The sequence below is a fragment of the Anomalospiza imberbis genome, chromosome 8 (genome assembly GCF_031753505.1).
Source record: "Anomalospiza imberbis isolate Cuckoo-Finch-1a 21T00152 chromosome 8, ASM3175350v1, whole genome shotgun sequence".
NCBI lineage: Eukaryota > Metazoa > Chordata > Aves > Passeriformes > Viduidae > Anomalospiza > Anomalospiza imberbis.
In genome coordinates this window covers 6,430,814-6,449,738 of record NC_089688.1, presented here as the reverse complement: position 1 = coordinate 6,449,738, position 18,925 = coordinate 6,430,814, and the positions used below count along the sequence as shown (strand labels likewise).

The window sequence follows — 18,925 nt, the reverse complement described above, 5'->3', positions numbered from 1 at the left end:
CTCAGACCCCTGAGGAGATCGGGAAGGATTTAACTAGTTAAAGGCAGGCAGGGAAAATACTGTGACTCTTGGTGTCCCTTTTGGTGGGTCATCTTTGCTAGCTCCCCACAGGATCTCAGCCTTTCTTGTGCGAGCTCAGAGCGAGCCAGTCCTTGACTTTCTGTGCTTCATTTCAGCCCTTTTTCCATGTAGGCTGTGGACAGGAGTGTAAATATTTCACAGCTGTCTGCTGAACTGTGTTTGATTTGGCCTCTGAGCATATAACAATTTATATTACAAATGTACCTGAGACCTGTCAATTTTTCTCCCCACAATCTAGATATGTTTCTGAAATATCCATTAACTCACTGACTGCAAGAAAGGAGGTGGGGGGCTCTCTTCTCTTAGATTTTTCTTTTTTTTTTTTTTTTTAAATTTTAAAACTGTCATCTGAGGATGAGGAATTACAACTTCTATTAATTACCTCACCCAACTCAGAATCTCTTCCTGAGGTGTACTGGAACGACTGAATTCCTGGGAAGCTACTCAGCATCCTTTGGTGACAGGCAAAAGGATAAAAAGAGGAACCAAAACAGTGTAGAACATATCAAATTGGCAGATGGATAAGAAAGCGTAAATTATTTTGTGTTTCTATAAGGAAAAAGTTATTTCTTAAAAGTTGTCAGAGACATTATAATGAATAGTATAATAATACTTAAAAGATTTCAGGAAAGTGTTATTTTTTTTTTTTAATCTCATGGTATGAATCTGGTACTTTTCCCTAAATCAGTAAGTAAATAAATTTTATTTTCTTTCTTAGTATTTGGGGCTTAATATGTACATGTATGAAAATAAAAACAATGGAACTGTAACAAAGATTATTTCTGAAGAGCTGCAACAAGACATGTCAAGTCCTGATGTGTATTTGGGATAAAAGTTACATTTTCTTACTATTCCCAAAGTTTGTGTTGCCTCCCCCTTGGCCACGCGGTGTCACTCTGGCACCTCGGTACTGGCAACCAGGCAGGGGGGTGGGGAATAGCAGAAAAACTCTCTCAGACTCTTCTGGCTCCATGAAAAATTGAAGGGTATTTATTTTCTGGTAGGCAGCCAGGCTGAAAATAATATCTGAATTGAAAGCCTTTCATGAAACATCTGGGCAGTTAAATTTTGCAAACTTCAAAGATGTCCAGTACCGTACTGACATACTGATTTCTTTCTTTAGTGAAGAATCACTTAGGCTAATGCACAAAAGCCTCTGTAAAAACCGTTTCATGCCGAAATTAATGATCAAAATGACTATGCTTAATAAAGCAACTATCACAGGAGTGCCAGTCAATATGCTTAAACTACAACAGGCTCATAATCAGTCTCTCAAATTGCTATCAGTTGTGCACAATGGCAAGTTTTGCAGTGATTTTTTTGAGGTCTGCATGCTTGATCTCCAGATTTTCCATTTTGGATTTGATACGTGTGTGCAAAATTGCGCCTGTGGTTCTCTTTTACAGGCTGTCATTTTTTAAGTACCTTTCATAAGCTTGACTAGATTCACTGCTGGTAAATAACAGTAATAATAGAGTCACATTTATAGCAGTTGAGAAGCTGGTCCTCAACACTGACTTCAAATATAAGGTCTTATTTTTACTTGTTGATGTGTTCTCCTAAATGCAAAAGCTGAAAGCAGAAGTATGTCAAATACTTCCTAGATGACTCGATCTGCTCTTAGAGCTGTGGGATTATACAGTCACATGCCTGGTAAAATTCTCCCCAGTGCTGGTACATGAAGCATTAGGATTTTCTTCTCTCCTCTCAATGTACAGAGTGATGCACAGCTAAATAACCACCATAAGTTTATAGTAATAATTCTGTTCACTGAGCTGCTTGAGGCAGAAATGCAAGTGCTAATGTGTTGGAGCTGTACTTTGATAATTATTCTTGGGAATGAAAAAGCACACTAATAATTTCCCAGTTCTCATTCAAGTGCTTATAATATAGTCTAGGTAAAATGGCATTTTTCGCATAGTAAAAGATCATAAATAAATGTAAATACACAGCAGTTGTCCTTCTGCTGTGCCAGGTGGACCTGTCAGAGTACTTGTTCTGGTAAGTAGGGAAAAATACTAAAGCAGCTGCTTTATACTGGAGCATTTTCAAAGTGAAGTAAAAATCACACATAGCATACCCATTTCCATAAGTAACATTAATTTTATAGACAGAGATTGAGCACAAAGACAAAGAAAGTCTTTAGCAGAATCTCTCATTGACTTAACTCTGAGAGTCCCCATACATCATTGTTCAACTCCTGGAAAGCCCAGCCAGGGACTGACTCTCTGATTTAATTCTTACTGTACATCTCCAGCACCCCAGGTCACAAACCAGGCTGTGCCCCTTTGCACCAGGAATGCTAAAACTCATGTTCAGGAGGTTCAGGATGGCTTGCAATGCAACACACACACTATCAGCTGCTGGAGAGGCACCAACAAGCACTGCAGTGCTTGAATGACCCTGTGCTGGGGGACCTTGAGACAGTACTCAACTTCTTCCTGAAAAGCCACAGGAAAGAAATCTATGGAAGATGCTCTTTTTTTCCTTAAAAAGTTATTAAATGTATTCTAACTAGAGTCATCAGGTGGCTACTGCCATATACAGTTAAAACTAGACTGGTCTCCTTGAAGAAAAAAATAGAGAAATAAGGTTTAATTTGCTATCATGTCAGTAAGAATAAAGAAAAATAGCTCTAACATTATGGTTTGCTGCAATGAAAAAATTATACATAGCATTTTATTCATCTATGTAAAATAATTTTTTCATGTAATGTTTTCTTAGTTAAGAATAAGCCTGACTTAGAAAAAGACAAGCTTATGGATAACAAAAAGCAGTGCTTGTCCAGGGTTTCCCTTCTTCAAGCTTTGAACAAGTATCAACTGTTTGAATTAGCTCTCAACATCTTTGTATTTTCATATGAACTGGGACTACTCTGCATACTTGTTACAGTTACTTTAAACAGGGAGCATTTGCAAAGCAAATTATTGTGCTTGGCAATCTCTCTGCAGCCAAGCAGCATTGAAAAAATGGTTTTGCTTTGGTTCCATTGCTTGTTTGATTTGATTTCTGTAATTTCTTAGGATAGGAGTAAATGGCCCTAAAATCCGTTTGGTATTTTGAAATATGGAGAGTATTTCCCAGCTGATGAAGCCAACAGGCTCAGCAGACTGCCTTTGTGTCTAGAGAGGATGGACATAGCTGGGAATTTGGTGTTTCCAGCACCATTTCTGCAATGAGTTTTGTGGGACTGTGGTTGTTTGCCTGGGAGAAGCTACAGCAAGGTTGCAGGCTCTGGGCCTTCCATTTGTAGATCTCACATGCCAATTTTCCTCCTGAATGCAATTATTACATTTACAACACAACACTCAGCTGAAACTTCAAGAAAACTGGAAACTAGTGTTACCTCCAGCAGAGAGCAAAATAAACACATTCCTGCAGTGTGTTTTTCCATGGCCAGACTCAAATTTCACATCAAACAAATCTAGCAAGTGACAGGTCACAACACATGCCTTTAAAATACCAGAGGAAGGAAAGCTTCTTCAGCAGCAACCAGATAAACAAAACCAAACCCCCAGAATTTTGAACAGCCTCAGAGCATGTTAAAGGCATACCCCAGGCAGTTTTCACTTCAGTAGCCAGCCCACGACCAGCACTAGTTATTCTGCAGTCATTCCTTAAGTTAGGACAGAGATTGTCCTGCTGTCTGGACCTTAAGTTCTATACTGAAAGTATTCTTCAGGGCTCCTGGGGGAATAAACAACCAAACAAAGCAAAACTAACATACCTCTGCATTACAATTGTGGCTTGCTAAGATTGAGAAGGAATACATGACAAAGAATAAGCTCACAGCCTTCCTTGATTTACCAAAGGCATGTCCAAAACAGAAAGGTTATTCTGGGACATGACATTACCCTCAAGCAGCTGGCCTACACCAGGTGATACGTGCTGTTAGCCTATGACAAATGAGAGGTAAACCAAATTTAGTTCTTGAAACATACAGAAAACATACTTAAAAAACACCCAAAACCCAGTCTGGTCTAAGTAGCTGAGCATTCAGAAAGTTCCCTGACCAGCAGAAAAGTTTCTCACCATCTGGCCCTACAATTTCAAAGTGACAGGCTCAAAGCATTTGCCATGATTTTGACAGTGCTTGACTTTGCCATTTTAATAAATTGGCTTCCAAAGGAAAGATTTTTCTATTCAGTGAATTCTCTTATAAGGGCCCAGAAAGACTTTCACCTATTGAAGAGTTCAAGTCAGCTTTTCAGATTTTACCCTTTGGATTGTGGAACAAGAGCATGGGACTCATACAGAAGAGTTTCAGGCCGTGGGAGTTATATGCAGGCTGGAGGAATTGTTAGTCATAAAGACTTGTCATTAAAGTAAGTGAAGGTTTATTATTATTACTTTATTGTTATTATTTTAATAATTTCTGGCTATAAAATTATGAGCTATGTGATCTCAATTGGCCCCATAAGACTTTCTGACCAGATAAATGAGTCAAAGTGAGACATCAATACTGGAGGCTTAATGCCTTGTGGCTACGTGGGATTATCAGTGTCTGCTCTCATTTAAAAGGCTTTTTGTTTCAGAGAAGTGGTCACAGCACCAAGCCTGACAGAGCTCAAGAAGCATTTGGATAATACTCTTGGGCACATGGTGTGGTTCTTCGGTGATGGTGCTTTGCAGGGCCAGGAGTTGGACTTGATGACCCTTGTGCATCCCTCCCAGCTCAGCATATTCTGTGATTTTAAAGTCTCTAGATCTCTCAGGGGGACTGCAAGATAAAACTTAGCAGTTTAGGTCTGTGTTTGTTTAACCTGTATGTTTGCTTCTAGACTGAACTAAGGGCTCCTTACAGCTTCATCTGTCTAGTTCTGGCATCCAGGACCTCAGCTGGCTATAAGCCTTCTTCTGCTGCTTTCACTGGGGCTGGCTTGTGCTAGTTCATGACACTGCTGGATGCCTCTGGTAAGAAAATAGTTGTAAATTCCCATCATCTTTGGACTTCAGTCACTGCTCCCTGCTGCTACACTACACTATAGTGCTAAAGAAAGAGGTGTTTAATTAAGGAATAAGTAGTAAAACATCTAATAACTGTAGGGATGAGCTGCCATGTGGGATATCTTGACCACAAATCCCAGCTGGTCACTAATAGCAGGGCAAATGCTTTGCTCAACACTATAAGAGGGAATTGTTGTTGTAGCTTTATACAATGAGTATAAAGCTACAAGTAGGTGTGGGGCTCTGTGCAGCTGATGTACTTCCAATTAACTTCCACAGAGTACTTTTCTATTACTTTTTCCCTATTTAGGGAGGTAATCCACCTACTTAAGAGGTGTTGTGGTGCTAAATTAATTAATCTTAGTAATATGCTTTTATAGCACTGCCTGCTCTACTCAAGAAAAGTTAATGATCAGCTACTACTATTGCTTGAGGCCCCCAACAGCCCATTCAGATTTTAACTTGCCTTCTTTAGATGTTGTAATGCCTTTTTCGTTTGACACGTTTTCCTCTTCTCCTGGCAATCCTCAAAACCCTTACAACAAGCAGGTAAAAGATCCCAAAACAGGAAGGGAGCCTCCTATTTCTGAGGGAATATGATGCTCTTTCACAACCATCCACACAGCTCTGTTCTAGCTAGCAATGCAAAGGCAGATTTGATCTGAGGCAGGCTCCAATACCTACACTTCAGCAGAAAGCAGAGCCAAGAGGAAGCCATCTGTGCAGGTGGCACTCATCCAAAGGGAAGGGTGGGAATGTTGTCCTAATGACTCACCTGTGGCCCTGCCTAATGAGTTGCTCCAGTGCCTCCCTGCAGCTGGAGGTCAGAGGGTGATGGCACCACGGGGAGCACCTGGAGCTGAGTGTGTGCACCAGGCTTGCAAAGACCCTTCTCAGCTGAGGTGAATGCAGGTGAATCCACTCATGGGGGTGATTCTGCATCTACTAACAAGGCCTGGTGTCTTCTCCTGTTTCCTACCATGGACACTTCAGTCTCCTCTAAATACTCTTTTCCTTTTTCTTTCTACCAGTCCAAAAGGCAGTAAGTGTCACAGTACCACCAAGGGCCTAGTCTGCCCAACAGGATGCCAGTTAGGCAGGGCAAGGACAGAAGGTGCTATTCTCCCTGAACTTTAAATCCTCTGAATCTGTCTTTAGGAAAAGCTGAGGGTTTTGTTAACCAGATTAGTTTAATAACAATAGACTCCATATACACTCCATTGACAAATATAGGTGTTCTCTCTAAGGTTTGGGTCTCTATTAAAAAATCCTGGTCCTAAGCCTCACATAAACATGGCTGTCAGCTGAACCTGGGCACTTCCCAAAAGGCATTTATGGCAGATCAAGTGATGTGCTGTGACTGAAATCTGTTTATCGGCGCATCTGGGAGGAGTGTGTTGCCTCTTCATCCCTTCACAAAAAATAGTGAGCACTGGGCACTGTCTGATGGCTCTGACTGTGCCTTGTTCTGTCCTACCTGAGGTGCTGCACAAGCTCTCAGTCACTGATGGCACTTGCACAAAAACAAGTGTAACTTCAGCTGTGCTCTGATGTGAGCACACCCACAGCTAGATTAAATCAAACTTGTTGCCCACACCTTATAGTTTACAAAAAGCTTGTGTTCCAAAAGGGAGCAGAATGTATGGAGAAGAAAGAACCACTTCAGTTTTAAAAGCAAGAGTAGACAGAGCCTAAACTTTTAAAATTGTATGTAAGAAAGACATGGGAAAACGTATGTAACTTAAACTACGGGCACGAAGCCAGAAAACCCAAGCACAACACCTCAGAGGGACAGTTGCAGTTTGCTGTTTAAAGGGTCCCCAACTACTCTGGACAAAAGTGAGAAGCTCCCACTACAGGGAAGGTGCCAGGCTCCTCTGTGTCTGCTGGAGTTGAGAATTGAACTGGTGTGAAGTGGCAGAAGTCAGCAGGTCTAGAGTCTCATTTTTAGGTGAAAAATTGCACTGTGAAAGCAAAAAGCTACACTAAAAAAAAAAAAAAAAACCAAAAAAAACACCACAGCACTGATCCACTAGCCAGGAAAGAACTCATCAGAGACATATAAATACAACTTCACACACTTCAATGTGTAAACCACTCAACAAAATAAATTATGCTATACTGGCAAAGTAGTAAAAGGCTTTAAGAAAATTGAAAAAGCTTATAGCAATGAAGCATTATTCCCAGTGCAATAGGAGGAATGTGTATCACACTAAGTGATGGTGCTTTGTCTGTGAAAATCAGCCAAGTGAGGAAGAAGCAAGGCCGAGGGCGGGCAGAAGTGATGCTGGACACATATTTACCTTGGCTCTCTGCAGTCAGCAACAGGCTCAGGGCCATACTTAAAGCAAGACATATCTCCCTCTTTCCCTACTATCACTGCTCACAGTAGGGATTTCTTTTGTTAATATGCTACTGTGCAGCTCTAGAATTGGAAACTGGTTAATTCCCAAGAGGTAGAAGGGATTTCTAGAGAACAGGGCAGTGTAGGTGAACCCGGGGATCACAAGGGCTGAATCTACAGCATCACTTAGGGTGCTTGGTTAGGGCAAAATTATTCAAGATTATTTAAAATCCCGGGCAGACACTATTTGTGCTATGCATCCCCATATGATTTAGCATCATCCAGAACAAAAACCAGCATTCATTGAAGTCTGAGGGCAGATTTCATCATTAGGAATATTGGCAGGACTAGAACCTCTCACTCCCAGGAGATGGTGCCTGGGTGCGGCTCCTGTGACCAAAGGGAAGTCTGTTTTGCAGTCTTTCAGTCCCACAGTCACTTCATGGATCTGACCTCTTCTGACCTCCTCTTTGGCACACAACAGTGTAGGAACACTACAACATTCCAGGAATAGATAGAAGGGATAGAAGGATAAATCCCTATGCTTTCCCTCCTCCCCTTTCATGGGCTGAGCCTGTACTTGCCACCAGGCAAGTGATGAGCTCCTGAACTGACACCCAGTAGAAGCCAAGGGACTCTGCAGCAGAGGGAGGGGAACAGCAGGTTTGGGTCTTTGCAGTGAGGCAGGAGAGTCCTTAATCACAAACTCAGGAACAGCCACAAGCAGATGACCAAAGGTCTGCTCTGCCCTGGTTCCTGCTTCTGACAGTGGCCGACAGCAGATGCTCCAGGAAATATAAAACAAAGGTAAGTACAAAATGTTATTTGGTAGTATATTCCCAACTTCCAATGCCTTAGGCTTAAGTTCTGAAGTAGAGGTGATGATCTGTGTTTGATAGGCTTCTTCCCTAAAGGTTTCTTTTGGGAGCTGTGTAAGCTTCCAGCCTGTGTTCTCTGGCAAGAAATTTTGCAGCTCAGCTAACACTGGTGTGAAGAGGAGCTTTTGGTTGTGAATCTGCCTTGTGCTAGTTTCATTTGATGCCATCCAACTTTCATGCTAATGGGATGCTTAGTTACTCCCTGAGAGCCTTTCCACCTTCCTTAAGTTTGGGGTTCTCTGGTTTCCACCTCAGGCTGAAGACCACCCTCCATGCACTACAGATGCCTGCTTTCTTGGCTGGCTAGAAGGGCTAACTCTTCCTGAGGCGCCTGCTGGGTTCCTACAGTATGCCAGTGCACAGAGAACTCAGAACTAATACAGTCTGTGCCAGTCTGCCCTCCCTGTGCCCAGCTAAAGCCTTGTCAAAGAATGAGGATGCTCAGGAAATGCCAAGTGCCCATGTCAAATGGTTTTGACTTGGTTAGTGCTTTGCTCAGCTGATGCTAAATCAGAGGATGATGGTGCAGCTGACTGCTGAAGGGACAAGGGGAAAAGGTGGTGGCTGGATTTTACTCACTAGGTATTGCAGTTGAGGCCAAAAGGGAAGTTAAAGAGATCTGTCTTATACTTGCATGTCCCTGAAAGAAAATAGCTGATGAAGCAGTCACAGAGAGAGCAGCTGAGCCTGTAGTTTACACCTGACAATCCATTAAGCATTGATTATGATCAGTTGTGCACCTAAAGGAGAGGTGAGATCAGGGGCAGGTCTTGATCATTTGCATGACCCTGGCAAAACCATTTCTGTTTCAACTCTGCTGAACAAGAGATACGAATCCGGAGAGCAGTCTGGTGCAAATTTTGGATAAACATCCAGGAGGTGCAAAGTGTTCTAGAGTGGCTATGGGTGCTTGTGGATGCTGGCCAGCCTGCTAAGATGTGGCTTAGTAGATGTGCAATAATTCCATTCAGTGCAGGTGGTGCAGTGAAAGCACACTGGAGTGCTGTGTGTTAACCTGCTGCCATCAGTGTCACCTGATTTACTATTAGCATTTACAACAATAGCATTAGAGGATCACAAGAACTTTCAATAGTAGAAGGTGTTCAGCCAAAGGGCATGGAAAGAGCCCTGCTGGACAGAGTTCTTAGGTAGGCTCATTGCAAAGGAGCACATGGTTAGGTGGGAAAAGCCTCCCTCTTGCATTGAATTCTTCATCCCAGCACTTCTGGAGAGAAGAGATGAGCACTACAGGGTCAGACCAAGGATTTGTCTGTCCCTTACACTGTGTCTGACAGTGGCCAAAACCTGATGCCCAGAGAAACAAAGAACAGCATGACCAGTTAGCAACAGCTCTTCTGCAAACCCCCAGCTATTTGACTTTAGAAATTGCCCATTCAGGCATGAGTTTCTATGAATTTATTAACTCCCAGTAAACTTCTCTTCCATGAACCTTTCCAGGTTACCTGGGAACTCAAAGCTCTTCACACCCCCAGTGTCATGTGGCAAGTTCTGCAGCTCGACTGCTCTGCATGAGCAGTTTGACAGGTACTGAAAAACAGCTCAGAAGGGCTGAAAGTTCAGTGGGTAAGACTGCTGGATTTCTGTTCAGTGTCTGGGTACCAGATATAAGAAAACAAACTTTTGAAGCCCAAGGGGAGAATGTGGTTCTAGGATGACACTCCCTGGCCCAAGTCTCTCTGTTACTGGGCTGGGCAGGTGAGCAATGTGAAAACAAAAGCCATGGGTCCAGGAGAGAGCAGCAAGGCCATTAAATCCTATCCCTACAGCTGCAGCAAGTGCCTGTCTTTTACAGATGCCTGGCACATGTGCTCCCCACTCCCTGTACCCCCACTCAGTGCAGGGCACAGAACACTTCCTGGAGCCCTACAGCACCTACTGTAGTGCCTTGCCAATTAAGTAGCAGAAAAATTTGAAAGTGAACAATTTCATGGATTCTAACAAACTCCCCGGTAGCAGCCTCCTTGTCTCTCTGTTCAGCTACAGAGGAGCAATCTGTCCTAGGAACAGGAAAATTCTGCCCAGCAATGCCTGTGCTGACCTTCAGTCACCTCCTCACCTTCAGACATCCTGGAGGCCTAAGCAGAAAGGAAAGCAAGTCTTTAACCTAATTACCCAATTATCTTGAGGTAATCACCCAATAATCTTTGGTACAGTAATTTTTTAATTTCTTATTCCTCCTATCTTCTTAATAAACAGCTTCCAGAAAACAAACCTTGCTGTGACTACAGCAAACAAACAGACCCCCATAGCAGATAAAAATCCCCATTAAGGGCAGACATCTGTCTATAGCGTGTTACCTTTCCTACCTTGGAGAGCTGAGAAGGGCAGGGCTGTGCAGCTGTGGGAGCTGAGGCACCTGCCAGAGCTGCACTGTGCTCAGCAGGCCCAAAATCACCTCTGCATGCTCAGAATTCACTGTCCTTGGCCAGCCAAAAGGAAGGGGGAGCAAAGCTGGGGAGGACCTGCCTCAACAGAACAGACTGAGGCAGTCCTTGGGAGATGAGCAGTAAATGTGTGAGTGGTCACACCTGGCTGAGGCTGTTTCAGAGGGCTGTGGGATGTCTTACAGACTGCAGGACTGCTGACACTTGATCACATCCCCTGCAAGCCAATGCAGCTCTTCCTGTGCAGGGAGAGCTGTCCTGTTCCTGCAAGAGCAGGAAGGATTCACAGAGATCTTCCCACCCCAGAGAGTCCTCAGGGACTCCTCAGAAACTTCCCTTCTTTAGAGTGCTTGTGGGAAAAGGCACCATCATCTGATTTTCAACATATGATGAGATCTGCCAATTATTTAGAAACTCTCCCTGCACACTCTATAACTGAAAAATGTAAATGTGATACAAAGAGCACAGGGATCCACAAAATTTTACAAATAGCTGTAATTGATGACCCGGGAGAAATATGTAAAGAAATGTCTTTGTAAAATGTAGTGCATAACTAATATTTAAAATATTGGGTGGTGGAGGCAATCACATCTGATCACGTAGTCAGAATAACCAGCTTATATTTAATGACTAAGATGCAAATGTAATCATATACTCATAAACTGCTAATTGTAGGGGGTTTTTTATAACCTGTGAGGATAATTTGAATACTCAGTACTAATACCTGGAATGCCATGTAATCCTTATTATACAGCCATAAATTAAAAAAATATTAATCCCAGTAGGAACTAAAGAATCCTTTATTTTTTTAATGTCAAAGGCAAAAAAATTTCTTATGAAAATCTTCACTGTGATATGTCTTCACCTGGCTGCTTATCTAAAACTTTAGATAAGTGTGAGGGTGGGGGGTGAGACAGCCCTCCATGGCCTCAGGCCTCAGAGGGATGGCACCCAGCTTGCTAATTCTGTCTAATGGTGAAGGATGCTTTTCTTTAAAGCTGAAAAGCAGAGCTGCTATGTCCAGGGAATAGCCCCCTCCCAGTTTAGCATCTTCAGATGGTACCTGAAATACTCCTGTCCATGCAGGCACACAGCTCATGCCTGTGTGTTCAGTCACTCAGTCTCTGACTTTGAGTGGTTTTGCAAATTTGTTGATTTATATTATGTTTGTCCTGAAATCCCTAAACAGGCCAATACCTGGCTGCCACAGAGCTTGGTTCCAGGATCTGCAGCCACTTGGAAGGAAACTGCCTGGAGATCCTTCCTGTGTTGGGGTAAGGTCCTTGCTGTTCTGGAATATCCTTCAAGCTGGCACAAAACCATATACAGAAACAAAACATATACAGATACAACATATACAAAGCAGATATATGATGTCCAGCAGGTGGTACTGGACAGCTCTGCAGGCTAAAGGACAGACAGGTAGCTTTGTACAGGAAAGGATTTGAGATGAATTAGCAATGTACTGTAATGTTTTCACTGTAACCTGTGCCCCCCATGGTGTGGGGGTGGGATGCAGGACCTGCCTCTTGGCAATGTTTGTTGCGGTAGAACATCCCAGTGGGATGCTGTAGCTATGTGGCCTGCTTAAAAACCAGCTGGTGAGGCTGAACAATTATAAAGGAGCCATCACAAGTCTGTTGTCCCATGCTAGGCTTGCCCTGAATCACAACTTTACCTTTTCAGTTTGATTTTCTCTAGAGCTGGGATACATTAGCATTAACCATTCTTGCATCTTCTAATGTTCAAATTTCCATCTTAGCCTCCTGTAGCCCTGATCCAAAAGCTTTTCATATTTATACCAGAAATCAAGGTTTTAATGTAAGCAGCAGTGAGGGATTTAGTTTGCATATATAAATATACAAGAGTCTCACTACTCTGGTTGCTAGTGCAAAGTGAATCCATGACATGGGTTGTGTTCTCTTAGCTAAAGGCATCAGTTAAGTGACAATGAATTATCCTATTGTAGAGCCTTCAGGATGGGGATTATCACTGCTAACACACTGTCTTATCCTGCATGCAGTACACAGAGCTAACTTCTTTGGGAGATTTGGAACACAGGCAAGCGATAATGTGGAAATTCATTAGGCGGCACCTCAAAGCCCCAAGTGTGTGTGTGTAGTATCTCATCCATTTCAATGGGAGTCTTGCCTGCAGGAGAAGTAAACTCATGCAAATGCTGTTAGATCATTTTAATAGATCAAAAATCTAAGGGGATTCAGGAGTGGCAAGCATACCCCTTAAAGACATCTCAATGCATAGTACGTACTTTGGAACCCAACTCAGAGTAAATAAATGCTGGCCTATCCAGTGACAAGAGTAGCAAGACTGTGATTTAAAAAAAAGGGACAGAATAGGGACAAAACCGTAGTTTCATCTGACAAAGCAAATCTCTTCACCAGACTTTAATCCTAAAGTCTGGAAGAATTTAAATATGTCATGATCCTGGAGTTTGCGTACCAAAATTAATCCTATTTAGTACATTAGATCTTTATCTAAACCTCTTTGTACAGAGGATGAGAGACCTGACCCTGAGAGAAGGATTTCCAAGATGCCTTCAGTTGCTCTATCAGTGCTTGTTATTTGAACATAGAGAAAAGAAATCCCCCAATTTTACAAATACTTCTAGGCATAAACTATTCTTGAGGGCTATCTCTAGGCAAGCTGCTGAAGAATTAGGGCAATAAATCACTGTGCTGCTTTTCCTTACTCCCTCTGTTAGAACCATGCTTTCAGTGCTCAGAAGGGATTTCCAGATTACTCTCTTCTACTAGGCAACCCTTCTTAACATACCCACATTTTTAGTACTGTCTAGCTTACCTTTGCTCGCTTTGAGGCCTGATCTGACTAAAGGACTGTGAAGAGTAGGTCTTCAGTGAATGAAATCAGGGAGTTGTGGCTGAAGTCTGGCCACTCCCATCTTACACAACTGGCTATTTCTGGCTTTGGTGGGTTACTTGTGGGTAGGAAGCCACAGAAACTGGTTTCTCTTGTGGTGCAGAAAAACTTGCTGGCAGAAATTCTGTCTTAAAGAACAAATAGGAAAACATTGTTTCTAAGAGGTAAGATGAATGAGATTCCCCAGAAACAAAGACTTCTTAATATTAGTCTTAATATTTCAAACAGTATACCCTGGAGAGCAATGCTTCTGATTTGCTCCTTCCTCCCATGCTACTGCTTTTGTCATAAAACAAGATAAACATTTTTACACCTGACATCAGCAGTCTTTCTTTTGAGCCCATTACTTTTTACTAATGGTAAGTTCAAAGAAATAAAAGTTTGCTTCCAAAAGTAAATTAGATACGTAACATTTTCATAAATTAGCACTTGAAAAACAAACACTGTACTGAATGTACTTACTTTCAGTGTAATTTGCATTGCTTAGTGATTTTTTTCAAAGCTCTTAACATGGCATTCTTTGCATGATACCTTTCAAAACTTGTCTAGAAAAGTACCAACTTTACACTAATCTATCAATTAAATAAGCTGTATTCATGAAGCTGAGGGTTTGCTAATAGGTAATGAGGAATTCTGTAAGATGGTTAACAACTAAGGCAGTGAGAAAGTAGGGAACACAGTGTTAGAGCATACTGAAAACCTTACAGACATCCTGCTGTTTACCTACATTTTTCCTCCCTGTGTCTGTCATGACCAATTAGTTTCATGTCCCTTGGGTAATATCATGCTAATTAAATTTTAGAAACCATGGGGAAAAGTAGCAAGAGGTTTGTTTTTCTTTTGCTGTGCAGTTTTAACAGTAAGTGACAAGCACAGACCTTCCAATACCATATGCAAACTGTAGGATATCCTTGTGACATTCCCATCCATAAATACTAATGTGCGATGCAAATATGCAAAAAATTCAGTAAAATTCAATGAATGACAGCACAACTGAATGCTTACAAGCAGCACTAAAATGGGAAGGATGCAAGGCAAAATTAAGGAAGCTTCTTCAAAGAGCTAGGAGACAATTTGTAACTAAACAGTTTTATTGATTTTTTTTTTCCAAAATAAAAAAACACAAAATAACCACCAAGATTAAAGGCCATAGACAGCATTAACCAAATGAACCAGCCACTTGGTTATAGTAGCTGATAACTAAAATAACTGGATATTATTGCATATACCTCAGGTTCATTTATATATCCATTACAGTTTGGCAAGATTACAATCATACAGTAGCTTTGGTTGTGTAAAACCTAGTAGCAATACTTACTTAAAGTGTGACAGGTTAACATTTTATGACAACAGCTATTTTTCTGTCTAGACACACCTTCTCTTATTCGATGTTCTTGTCCACATTGTCACTGACCAAGAATTAAGGAGACATATTTGCAACCATCGTTTATAGCCCTTCTTTATCACCACGTGGTGATGGATCTCAGAGGGGTAGGAATCTCTCACTTGCTCTCCTCATGAAGGTTTGTAGAGCAGCCTCTCCTCCTGTGCTGGTGGCTCCCACCACCCAGCTGTGGAAGCCTCAGCCTGGCATGAGTCCGTGCAGAATGCAAAGATGTCGAGGTGTTTATGGCTTTCAGGCCAAAGCCTTTCCTGACCTACAGTGCTGGGGGGGTGACTGTACTGCCTTGCCTTTGGATACAGAGAAAAAACCACAAACAAACAAACAGCTTTTCACATTGGTGTGCTGAGCTGCCAGCACAGAACAGTATTAACAAACCTAATACACAATACTACCTTGGTTACAGAGTTGTGCCTGAGACACTGCACAGGATTGCATGTGTACGTTCTACAGTCTATGGATTTTAGTTTTGGTCTTTTAAAAAATGCTCTCATCCTTATGTAATCTAGTGTAACACTGCAGCTTTAGAGTAGTGGTTGATAAAAAGTCATAAACACACAGGCTATTTGGGAACACTGGAAGCTTGGCTTGCAACACTTGGGCAGAATTCCTGCCTTTCTGCCATCAGTCTGCCTCCAGTGTTCTGGGAACATCTACTTCCACAGGAAATATATCATCTACTTAAAAATAACCTAAAACTCTCAGTTCTACCTGGGAAAAGCTATAAAATAATCTGGATTAAACTGAAGTAATCTTGTGTTTGAAGACCCTTCTTCACTTACAAAATGCTGGAACACTAGATAACATCTACTTGTTTGTGCAGCCCTTTCATTTGCTTGCACTGAAGCAAAAAGGAATTCAGCATGAGGAACGGCTGCATGGTGAAGATCCTGCAGAACAAGGTAACTGCCATGCAGTAATTCAAATGCAAGCAGTGTAACTGCTTTTTGCATTCAGATCCATACTTGTATAAGGATATAAATTAATAAGCCCTTCTAAATGATTTTAGAAATATCCTCTTTGATCTAGACATAGAAAACCTCTGAATACTTAGAATCACTAGATTTCACATGGCCCACATAGTCATAATTATTTGCACTTACATGGCAAATATTAGAAATACATTTGCCTGCAGTTGAACAGGTAATTATACTGTCTATTATTCAGCTGAGCAAAGATCAAGCACTCTATATCTTGCAGTTATTGGATCTTATTCTAACCCTTTGCTTTAGAAAGGGGAAATAACCATCTAATTATATTACCAGTGCACAGTACTTAGTTTGAAAAAGACAACCTATACTAGACAGCTAGATTTTTTTCCTAAGATGACTTTTTATGAGATACTCTAAAAGCAGTCTCTTATGACTGAAGATTGTCTATTTCACTGTACTCGCATAGTAAAAATAGTTAAAATCTAATTACAAAGCTGCTACATGGTTATTTTGTGGTCTGTAAAACAAAACAGTATCCAGAATTTTATCTGAACAAAATACACTAGACAGTATAAAAATATTTCCCAACTGGAGATTGAAACATTAATGCTGGATTTGGTTTTCTTTTTTGTATAAAAAGTAATGTAATAATGGTTGACATTTATCTGCTTACCAGTCAAAAATATACAAGTGACTTCAAGGAGCTGTTCCAGGCTCATTTTGAGCTTGTGCTTTTGATCCTAGAAGTAATAAATGCACAAGTGGAACACAGTTTCCTGAAAACCTGAACTTTATCTTACTTCTAGCAATAAGAGTAACTTCTGGCTATGGATTTCCATTTATTTGCTTTGTTCAGGCAACTACAGCAGAGGAATTCCAGAAGCACCACTTCCGCTTTGAATGATGTTTGTTCAGTGCAACATCTTCCTTTTCTCTCTCCTTTTTGACTCGCTGGTAGTGATCTTCTTCCTTTAAATACCACACAGGTGGCCATCGATGCCTCTCAAAATATTCTTGATTATCTGACGAAAAAAAAGCAATGGAAAAAAATCACAAAAGATGCCAGTAAGATACACAAATCCCAGAAATGTCTTGCAAAAAGCTATGCAGTTAATCATTGATCCATTCTCTATGCTGGCTTGCTTATCAAGGATTCACCCAGTTTCCTCAAATGCCTTATGTGTGAAAAGACTTTGGAAGTGGTTACACACAAGAGGCATTAGTTCACCAAAACTATAAAAAAAGCAAGGCCTTTGCAGAGTGTATTTTTCATTGCAGAGCCTGAAAAGAGCTCTGTTCCTTTTAGCATCACTGAATTAGGGAAAGAACATGATGCTTGCCCAGCAATCAGGCTAATGATTATGACCTTTCTTTGCAGATAAGAATTTATGAATGCTGTTCAAGATAGCACAGAGGTTCAGTCTCATGGCTTAGCTACGTGAGTTCATCTTTGTCTTTATGTTTAATCAACTGGGTGGGGAGAAAGACAGGGAAACCTGACGAAAACTGGCGGGGAAGTTGCCCATACCTGAAGATTTAGCTTTGATTTCCTTGCGGAACTTGGAGCAAACGCTGTTGTAATTGGTGCAGATGTAGTGCAAGCACCAAGCTGCCAGCTGGTTAGCATTGTGAAACTGTGAAGAAAAACAAAGAGCTTATTCCATTTCCTGGGGTTATCATTCATTTTGCAGCCCCTATTAACAGCTAAAGCTGGAATGGTCCTAGCAGATGGTACCTGGCCGTACTGTCCCAGGCGTTCATTCTGACTGCCAGCTCTGGTCTTGGAGTATAAACATGAGCTAGGTGGTGGCCACAGAGGATATTCTAACAGTAGTTAAAGATACTGCTTCTGTCTCCAACCAGGAGAAGGAAATAAAAGAAAGTTTGCCCTTCTTAAGATAAAAATGAAATGAAGCAAGCTGCTTTCTCTTGGGAAGGGTTCAGCTCTGGTTTTGCAACAGGATTACAGGCGTTGCACAGAGGGTCTCGAAAAAGCTGCAGGGAATCTTGCATGCTGGCCAGTGTTTTAGTGCTACTTTTGTGCAGTGTTTTAGTGCTACTTCAAGCCAAGCTGCAGCTGACTCAGTGTGAAATCAAGAATAATAAAATTTAAACAATATTTTAGCTTGTTCCACTGTAGCTGGGAGTCTGCTGCATTTTGGGAAACAGGTGTGCAGTTTAACTGTGAGCTGGGAGCTCTCTCTTTTAATTATTTATGGGACTCAAGAAATATTGAAATGCACTTGAACATAAAGAAGATTTGCACATACTCTGAATTATCAGATGATTGACTTTAAGTAGCCAGTTTAAGGATTCAAGAAATGTTGTCTTTGCAATACAGGTCTAAATATATCTCCAAGAACTGAATTGAAAGGAACGCAAGAGTCAATCACCATTACAAAGCTGAACAGCTTCATTACATTACTTTTCATGTTAGTTAGTGTACCATGGTCATGAGAACGTGGAGCTTGGAAGTTCCACAATCAAGACACATTAAAATATATATTTGAAAGACAACTCCTCTAAGGTTATTTAAAGGGATATTTTACCTTTGAACTAATGAAAAAAACGTTCTTTAAAACAGAAGATGAAACTTAGTTTTATCGTCAATCACTCTCAGAACTGCACACTTTGAGCCACTTAGAAGCAATGCTCAGAACCAGGAGGGAGCTAAAAGCAAGTTCTGCAGCTGATCAGAATCTCTTCAGAAGGCTGTGTACACTGACCTGTGCCAGTTCCAAATAGGAGAGGACTTCTCCATCTATTGCAACCCCGCTCATGGAGGCCTTTGTCAGCTCTTGCACTGCATGCTGCTCTGTTAGGGGAGAAAACTCATCACTCACAGGGCAAACAGTCACATTGCAAGGTCATACCATGGTCACAAAGAACCCATGCACCATCTCCTCCCTCCTCCTGGTGGTAACTGGCATCATGCAGGGGCCACATTCACACAAGTATCCTTAGCAAGCTGAGATTTGGGGCAAGTCAAATTCTGACCTTTAGAGCTGTAGCTGAAGATGTGGCTCTTAACCACTTAT

General features: G+C 41.5%; 1 protein-coding gene across 2 annotated transcripts in view; it reads right to left on the bottom strand.

Annotated features, from left to right (window-relative positions):
- Window positions 1-14,626: 14,626 nt before the first annotated feature.
- Window positions 14,627-18,925, bottom strand: part of RHOBTB1 (Rho related BTB domain containing 1) — a 49,532-nt gene continuing 45,233 nt past the window's right edge. For both annotated transcript variants that reach the window (XM_068197108.1, XM_068197109.1), the window contains 3 exons: window positions 18,614-18,702; window positions 17,416-17,521; window positions 14,627-16,909 (listed from right to left, as the gene is read on the bottom strand). In XM_068197108.1, coding sequence (XP_068053209.1) covers window positions 16,740-16,909; window positions 17,416-17,521; window positions 18,614-18,702 — 365 coding nt within the window. In that variant the 3' untranslated portion in view covers window positions 14,627-16,739. The remainder of the gene's footprint in view (window positions 16,910-17,415; window positions 17,522-18,613; window positions 18,703-18,925) is intronic.